The 8,762-nt window shown below is 45.2% G+C and overlaps 1 protein-coding gene across 1 annotated transcript; it reads left to right on the forward strand.

The window, feature by feature from the left end:
• The first annotated feature begins 242 nt into the window (after positions 1–242).
• On the forward strand, positions 243–7,417 carry tmem74b (transmembrane protein 74B). The gene is made up of 4 exons (XM_047339376.1): positions 243–313; positions 2,107–2,169; positions 2,330–2,625; positions 3,194–7,417. The coding sequence occupies exons 3-4, from the start codon at positions 2,380–2,382 to the stop codon at positions 3,812–3,814; spliced, it is 867 nt and encodes a 288-aa protein (XP_047195332.1). The 5' UTR covers positions 243–313; positions 2,107–2,169; positions 2,330–2,379; the 3' UTR covers positions 3,815–7,417.
• Positions 7,418–8,762: the final 1,345 nt, after the last annotated feature.

Genomic DNA, 8,762 nt, shown 5'->3' on the forward strand with positions numbered 1-8,762 from the left:
TGTGTTAATCACTATGTTCATTTATTTATTTGAGTATCTATTTGTTTATTTACGTGTGTATCAATTCATGTGTTTATTTATTTGTGTATTTATTCATGTGTTTATCTGTCATCACCAGTTGTGGTTGGACTGGTTTTGCGCATGGTCAGTTTTAACACCCTCCTCTCTCTCTCTCTCTCTCTCTCTCTCTCTCTCTCTCTCTCTCTCTCTCCCCCTCCCCTCCTCCAGCATCCTCCTCCTCTCCGGATGCGACGGTGTCCCCGGTCGCCTGTCCTCCCGCCTGCCTCGCGCCTGCTCCCGGCTCCAGCTCCAGGTAACACCCCGCTGTCTCCGCGGTCACTTTAACGCATCCACGCTCCGCGGCCTGTCGGTGAAAACCGCAGATGATCCGTGTTAATTCCGGATGGAGGCTGTCTGCCTGTCTGCCTGGAGACCGAATCCATCCCCGGTGTTAACCTCCATCCCTCCCTCCATCCATCCAACCCCCAACCCCCCCACCAATCCACCCCTCCCGGGGAAATCTGTCCTGCATTATTTTGCTCCTGCACTCGATCATCCGGTGATACCGACTCGAGCTCCGCTCCCAGTCCGCGTTATCAGCCGTCAGGTCGGGATAAGAGGGACGTGTGAGTCGGTGTTGTGCTTATCTTCCTCCGGCTTATCCTGATAATATCTCACACACACACACACACACGCACACGCACACACACACACGGGGATGTGGTGCTCCAGGTTTTGGCACTTTGGCGCATCACAAGGTCACGGTGGTGGTGGTGGTGGTGACGCCCGGCGCGGGTGCACATCACCGGGGTGAAAGGACACCTTGCTCCCGGGATGTGATGGTGGACGGTACCTGTGTCAGTGGGCGACTTCCTCCCGGAGCTTCTCCGGCAGCAGAGACACTGAAACCTGGAGCGTTTCCACTGGAGAAATGCAAAAAGAAACGTGTCCCCAGGCTGAATGAAAGGATGAGGGAAGGTTACCGGTGTGAGGAGGAGGAAATATTATAGTGTTATATCTGTAGATTCTACAGATTGTGATTGTTGGTGGAAACCTGCGAGTTTGATGCGCATGAATGAGGTTCACACCCATGTGTGTGTGTGTGTGTGTGTGTGTGTGTGTGTGTGTGTGTGTGTGTGTGTGTGTGTGTGTGTGTGTGTGTGTGTGTGTGTGTGGGGTGGTGTACAGGGCCGGATTAACTACCCAGGGGGCCCCAGCACACATTTTTAATTTATTTTATTTCATTATTTCCTTGTGGCCTCATTTATGCTAAATGTTTGATACGCTGCTTTCAGACATGTGCTGAACTCCGCAGGTCCTCCGGGTTTTCTCGTGCATGTGTGAACGCAGACGTCCGAGTGAGAGGCTCCGGGTTATCTTATCTCCGCCTGGCCCCCGGGTATGAAGTCCGCAGAAAGCCGAGAGAATCCGATGTGAGAACATAAAAACAAATGCAGAAGTGTTGAAGACACAGACAAAGATGTTTGTAAGGGATAAGAGTCGGCACCAGTGTGTGTGTTGTAAAGATAATCACATGATCTCTGCAGCGGAGTTAATACGTCACTTCCTGTCTCTGTCGGCTGCACACCGCTGCTCCGCCTCTCGCCTGAATATGAGGATTTGATGCTGTTGTGATGGAGTCGGTGCAGAAAACCTCCTGCTGTGTTGTGCATGTGTGATCAACTCCGTATCCAATTCTCTGGATTTTACCTGCAGGTCACGTCTGAACACGACTCAATTGGAGCAGTACCACCAGAAATCAAGGGAGGGCAGTGTCGCCAATAGTTCAAGTGAGACACGAGGGAGAAGCTTTAACTGTGGTGGAGGAGAGAAAACTACAGGCGTCTGTGGGGGACACAAAATAAGACTTTTAATAACTTTGAATTCATTTTTTAGGGTTGTGTTAAACAATAATAATAATAATGCTCTTCAAATATTGTGATAATTAAAATTAGGACTCACTGCTGCTGGTACACAGTGAAGTTGGGGACTTTGGGGACTTCTGAAGTTCTGGGGTTTGTGATCCAGCTCCGGTGTCGTTACAGACCAGAAGTGGATGTGTTTTAGATTCAAGATCTGATTTTAACTCTGCATTGGCCTCAACAGACAGAAGCTGCAGAGGCGACTGTGATGAGACAAGAAGAGAAATGGAAAACGGTGACGACCAAGGTGAGATGTCAGTGGTTCAGGGGATTTGTCTGTGATTCTGTGGTAATGTCGATGTGTTTAGTCAGAGCAGGTTTAAATGGTCAGAATCTCTTTGTTAAAACCAGTTTTTAAATGTGTTGCTGTCCCTTGTTATTAATGCAGTATGATTATTATTTTTCAGTGATGTCACAGAGAGTTTGGTGAAGACATGAGCTCATCGAACACATTTCGATGGAATCCTCTTTCAACGCCGTAGAGCTCCGGGAGCTGCGGGGCGGAGGAGGCCGGCGAGGCGTGTCTCCGACGCGGGTCTCGGCGCCCTGGACAGCGGTCGCAGTGGGCAGCTCCGCCCGAGGCTTCGAGAACGGCTCCTACCAGCAGGACGAGGAGCAAAACCACCACCAGCAGCAGAAGGAGGAGCAGCAGGAGGAGGAGGAGGAGGTGAGCTGCCCGCCTTCAACTTCAGGCAACAGCAAGGTCAGTTTGGTGTCTTTCTACAGACGGTAAATAAAGATGGACGAGGTGACGGCTCCCCAAAAGTGAAGCCAAAGTCTATCGCCCCCTGGTGGCTGGCTGTCGTACATGCCATAATCCCTGCCTCCTCCATGTTAACAGATGGGACATGGACCAAACTAAACTCAAAGATGGATTCTGTCATTTTAGGTTGTTCTCAGTATCAAACTGATTCATGTTTAAGTCTCCATGTTACTGGTCAAAATGGTTTTAATTGGTTATTTGATGATGTATTAATGGTGCGAAACTTCATGATTGACATCTCACACTGAGTCATGATTGGTCGACGGGACCTCGTTACCACGGATCATCATTTTAGCAGTTTTAAAATTGAAACTGTTTGCCGAGCATGAAGTTAAAAAACTATTTGTTTCATCAGCTACTTGAGTTTTTGGTTTATCTCATTGGGACTAAAATATTTAACAGCCACGTTTAATCGCTGATTAAACGTGGCTGTTAAATACAAATGAGGTACTCCTTCCTTCTTCCCTCCCTCTCATCCCTTCTTCCTTCCTTCCCTCCCTCCTCTCAGCATCAGCATCAGGAGCTCTGCCCTCAGTCGTACGATGAGGAGGAAGGAGGAGGAGCGCAGGAGGACGGAGGACAGGACTTCACCGAGCTAAACCCGGCCGACGACCACTCGGCGGATTACGGCTTCGTCTTCGCCCTGGTGTTCCTGGTGAGCGGGATCGTCCTGGTGGTCATCGCCTACACCATCCCCAGAGAGGCCAAGGTGGACCCGGACTCGGTGTCGGCCCGGCAGATGGAGAAGCTGGAGATGTACTACGCCCAGCTGGGCTCCCACCTGGACAAGTGCATCATCGCGGGCCTGGGCCTGCTGACCCTGGGGGGGATGTTCCTGTCCGTGCTGCTCATGGTGTCCATATGCCGCGGCGAGATGTACCGACGTCGGGCAGCGTTCGTACGACCCAAGAGGACTTACGGCTCCATCAACCTGAGGATGAAGCAGCTGGCGACAGGAGAGGCCGGAGAGGGCGGGGACGGAGGGGAGGAGTTTCTGGTGGAACACGCAGAGACTCGGAAAAACATTCAACCGGGGGCGAGCCGGGACTCCAAATCTGAACCGAGCAGAAACCCTCCGAGTGCTTCTTCCTCTTCTTCTTCTTCAGCTGCTGCACACGGACTCAACTAGCTGTGCGTTACCGTGCTGCCTTCCTCCGAGTGAGCGCTCAGCTGCAACATGGGGATGCAAAATGGTGCAGATCCCCCATTTGTGCTGAGAGAAGCTCGTCCCCAGCACAAGACTTTGGGCTGCAGCAGCCCGGCTTCAACCCAGCATTGTGGGATGAAGGTAAACCGAGTTAATGGGTTATTTATTCTCACCGATCGCATAAGGGATGTATAACGAGGGAGGCTGGACCCCACAGAAGATGAGCGGTAAGCCTGGATAACAGCCTGGTTGTACATCACAGATTAGAGCTGCTTTAGAAATCCTTGTATGTTTGGAGGTTTACAGGAACAAGCACATTGACTGAACCTGGTGGTCGGGCGAACACAGAAAGTTAGATCAACACTTCACTGAGAGTCTGGTGTTCCATACTCAGATCTAAACATGTTTTCAATCCTAATCACGAGATTCACACAGATGTTAAATGTGAAAATCACTGGAAATCAACGTCAGTCACTGGACAGCAAATGTTGTTTCATTATTTTATAAAGTAAATGTGAAGCTGTGGTGCTCACTGGCCTGCAAATACACTGAGGCAGCATTTTAAAAAATAATATTTCTCTCCCCTGTGACATTTACACTCATCACCAGCATCAGAGATAAACGAACAATAATCATTTTAAAGTTTATTCAGTTTAAATCTGCATTAAGCAACGTTTCGGATTCATTGAGTGAATTGGAAAAGAACGACGATTGGATTTCTTCTTGTTATATTATTAGTTATATATTTTTCACGAAAGTATGAATTTAGTTCAAAATATTATGATCTCACATCTTTTGTCTCAGAACATGAGGACCTCATTATGACTTCATTCCTGATATACAACAAATAACTTTTATTGTATTAGTTTGATCTCGAATTTTTCGTGAAAATAACAAAAACCTTTTCTGGTGAAATTAAATTAAAATTGAATTTTCTCAATTTGTTTCCGAACATTGCTCCTCTCACTTACAACCCAGATACCTGAAGATGAACAAATCCATAAATAAGTGAAAAATCTAGAAAATACAAATACTGGCAACTCTGCTAAGTCTCTAAATTTAAGTCTTAAAAGTTTACAAATTTAACAAGAAAGTTGGAAAGTTCGCAGTTTCTGTTTTGGGATTTTTGTGCCTCTTTGGGGTGAAAAATTGCTTAATGCAGCTTTAACCTCCTGTATTTCATTTACCTCTGAAAATGCCTGAGGAGCAGCAGCAGTTCAATTCACCAACAATACAAACAGGTTTTTTTAAATATGGATGCAGAGACACGTGGGAGGAGACGATGAGCGAAGTGAAGTGAGTCACTGTGGACAGGGTGACATTACCCAGAAAGCACCAGGAGAGCTCTTCCCGTCTGTATTTTGTTTCTTTTTTTCACCAAACGACAGATTTTGCCGCAAATCAATTCCGTTTTTCTAACAGTGAAAATAAGACGAAGGTAAAAATATCACTCGAGGAGGATAAATCCGTTAAATGGAATCATTGACAGAAGAGACAGTGATGAAATCAGTGACGCGAAGGTGTGAACGTCGGCTCCTCACTTATTTAACACTTTCACTGCCGGGAGCTGAAGGTCATGAATCACACACAAGCGGCAAAATCTCCAAATGATCACGTCTCATTTCTCGTGTCTCATCCTGCATCACTCAAAACTGTTGAAAGCTGAAATTAATCTGAAAAGTCCATAAAAACATAACTGAGGTCTGGACAATAGATAGAAAAATAGCAGTGGCTTCATTTAGGTGTCGCGTGTCTTTGTCTCTATCTGACTGATGCTCAGGCCATTAACATGGAGAAGAAGCTGGTTTCGACTGAACCTTTAATGACGCACTTATTTGTATTATATGTAAACAGATGTTATTTATGTCATGTAAGGATACAAGAAGCCTTAATGAGTAAACACACACTGTAAAGTCTATATACACAAATGTTATTACGCTGATGTATTAAAGTCTGTATAGTGAGCCAATTAGCCAAGGGTTATGTAGCCACACACACACACACACACACACACACACACACACACACACACACCACACACACACACACACACACACACATGCTAATTCTGAGCTCTTTATTAAAGTATGTACCAGATTCACAGTACAAATAAGCTGTAAATACACATGTATACGTTTCGGATGTAGAGGACCAGCAAAAGCTAAAACGCTCAGAAACCAAAATGCGCAACGCAGGTATGAAAATTAGGAAACCTCATCACGGCCGGAACCTTCTATCATTTCTTCATTTAAGTTGAGATTCATTTATTAACAAACAACCATAGTAATGTAATAGAATGTAATGGTTAGTAGATATTAGAGCTGCACATTTTAATTATTTCAATTATCAATTAATCCATTGCTGCTACTAATGTTTAAAAATATCAAAATAAAAAAGCCCAAGTTGACATATTTAAATAACGTGTTCTGTTCGAGTGATTGTCCCAAAACCAAAGATATGTTTGAGTTCAACATGGAAAACAAAGAGAACCAGCACAGAGCTCGTTTCTATCCAGTACAGATCTTTAATCTAATCTGTTGATGGTTCCAGTTGTGGAAACCAATATTTTTCTCTAAATCAATTAACTGAGTGTCATTGTTATACTTTACTTTTTGATCAGATAATCTCATATAATATAGAATATAATAGAATAAATGTATTATTTGCTTTAAAAATGACTAAAATCATGAATTTATATTTTTTTGCCGATCCCCTAAATGTTGCAGCTCTAGTAGATAAAATGCAAACTGTAAATTAAATGTGGCTTTACCACAATATTCTGCTGGAAATTAAGATACAATTTAATTTCCCCTCAAACTCATTTACTTGGTGATAATGTATAAAAAAATAAGTGACGACAGTATTATTTGGTGGAGATGTTTAAATATATAATGAGGACCAGGGATGTTTCTTATTGGTCGGAACTGTTCTATCATCTCTGGCGCAGCTCGTTAACCTCGTGGTGTCACTGGACGGTCACAGGTTCGATTCCCTGCCACCGTCTGTCTCTGCTGATGTGTCCTTGAGTTTCATCCATCAGAGCCGAAGCCTTCTGCTGTTCACACACATCAAATCACATCACAATATCCGAATCCATTCACCTCTCAGCAAATTAGAGTGAAGTCAAAGAGGTGTTGTTTTCATTTGAGGAGCCAACACTTTAAAAAAACTATAGTAAAACTAGTAAAATGCACTTGTGGTGTCTTCAGGTGATCCTTGGATTGGTTGTCACTGTTTTTATAAAGTCGACTAACATCCTTTTTGTTTGTTGGTATTCGTGTAGAACCCAAAACAAATTCACAAACCCTCTCTCGGATGGTCGGAGCGTTGTGGTGATCACTCGTCACCAACTGGTGCAGAGTGTGGACGGGGACTCAAAGTTTTAGCTGCTGACACCAGCTGTAAAACAAATAGAATAAAAAAGAGCACAAAGCTATTATCCTCTCAGTCAGATACATATTAATAAATAATATTAATCCTGAACTTCTTTGCAAAATCTCACGTGAATCAAAACATTTCCCTGCTGTTGTTGGTTTTGCTCACCAGGTCAAGTTGTTGTTTCCGAGGTTGTTCCATTAGTTTATTGAAGCCTGTGTTTGGTGCAGGATTATGTGGCTGACGGATGTTCCCGGCTTCTGTTCTCGTGTGGCTCGCTCGCTCCACCTCAGCTCAGTTCACTTCTCTCCGCACAGATCTGGATTTTCTGACTCTGCGTTTTCAAACCGACCCAAACAAGATTCCCACTGTTACTCTGAAAAAAGCAGTGCCTTGCTTTCAGGCACAGCTGTTTAGGTTGAGCACAAAGATCCATTCACAGAAACAGCTGCATGGAGATTTTCATGTCTTGTTTTATTGCTGATTCTTATTTCGAGTGACGTACAAACTCCACTGCAGCAGCTTAGATCTGCAGATCAAGCCAAACGGTTCCTGTGATTTCAGCCTGAGTGAGAAACCGGATGAGAGGTGATGGGAGTCAGAGGAGGTTTCTGTGTGGGCGGGAAGTCGATGCAGCAGAGTCGCTGGATGACGTGAGCGGATTCTTGAAGAGATGCATGTTTAACTTGTGGGGGAAGACGAGTTGTGACTGTGCATGAAGCTGAAGACTTTGAACGACTCATTCAGGACGAGAGGAAACAGACACGACTCAGATTAAGGTTCGAACCAGCGTGAAAAAGAGTCGAGTCCGTTTTTCTGCTTCAGGCTGCAGGTCCTCGTCAGTTTGGGAAACAACACGAGAGAAGCGAAGCTTGTTGCTGCTGGTCGACTTCACACAGACGCTCAGAGCTGAAAAGCCTTTTAGAGTTTCACTTCATGGATCAACTGATTCGCTCTCCAGATGTTGGGGAGAGCGATTGTGTGGCTCCAGATGTTGGGGAGAGCGATTGTGTGGCTCCAGATGTTGTGGAGAGCGATTGTGTGGCTCCAGATGTTGGGGAGAGCGATTGTGTGGCTCCAGATGTTGGGGAGAGCGATTGTGTGGCTCCAGATGTTGGGGAGAGCGATTGTGGGGCTCCAGATGTTCTTGCATGGTGTCGGATAAACATCTTTAAGTGCTGCTGAAGACTGAAAGTTAAACTCAATCTTGGACCTGAGAGAAGATGGTCAGAGCTCTGCAGCAGCTCCAGGACACAACAGCTGCCGATAACCTTCACCTCACATGGATTTAGATGATTTACAGACTCTGTAATTTCTCATCATCACCACGACGATCGTCCTAATTCTGGGAAATATAATCATGAAACAAATGTCTGTGATTTTCTGCCACGGGGGGGGGGGTGTCTCAGTCAAAGCTCAAAGGGTTTAGAAGACAAATGATGAAGCTGTTTCTTTCCAGCTCCTATGGAAGGTCTTTGTCGTCTGGTACTGATCCATCAGGCTCTTGCATCTGCTTTCCTTCATCAGACTGAGGGTCGGCAGCTGGAGTCAGTGA

The sequence above is a fragment of the Hippoglossus stenolepis genome, chromosome 3 (assembly GCF_022539355.2).
Source record: "Hippoglossus stenolepis isolate QCI-W04-F060 chromosome 3, HSTE1.2, whole genome shotgun sequence".
Lineage (NCBI taxonomy): Eukaryota > Metazoa > Chordata > Actinopteri > Pleuronectiformes > Pleuronectidae > Hippoglossus > Hippoglossus stenolepis.

What these genes read in the sequence shown, in the direction of transcription:
- tmem74b (XM_047339376.1), top strand. Translation starts at nt 2,380, where the DNA reads ATGGAATCCTCTTTCAACGCCGTAGAGCTCCGGGAGCTGCGGGGCGGA. An exon ending in CAACTTCAGGCAACAGCAAG is followed by an intron (nt 2,626 to 3,193) that starts GTCAGTTTGGTG and finishes CCCTCCTCTCAG; the next exon opens with CATCAGCATCAGGAGCTCTG.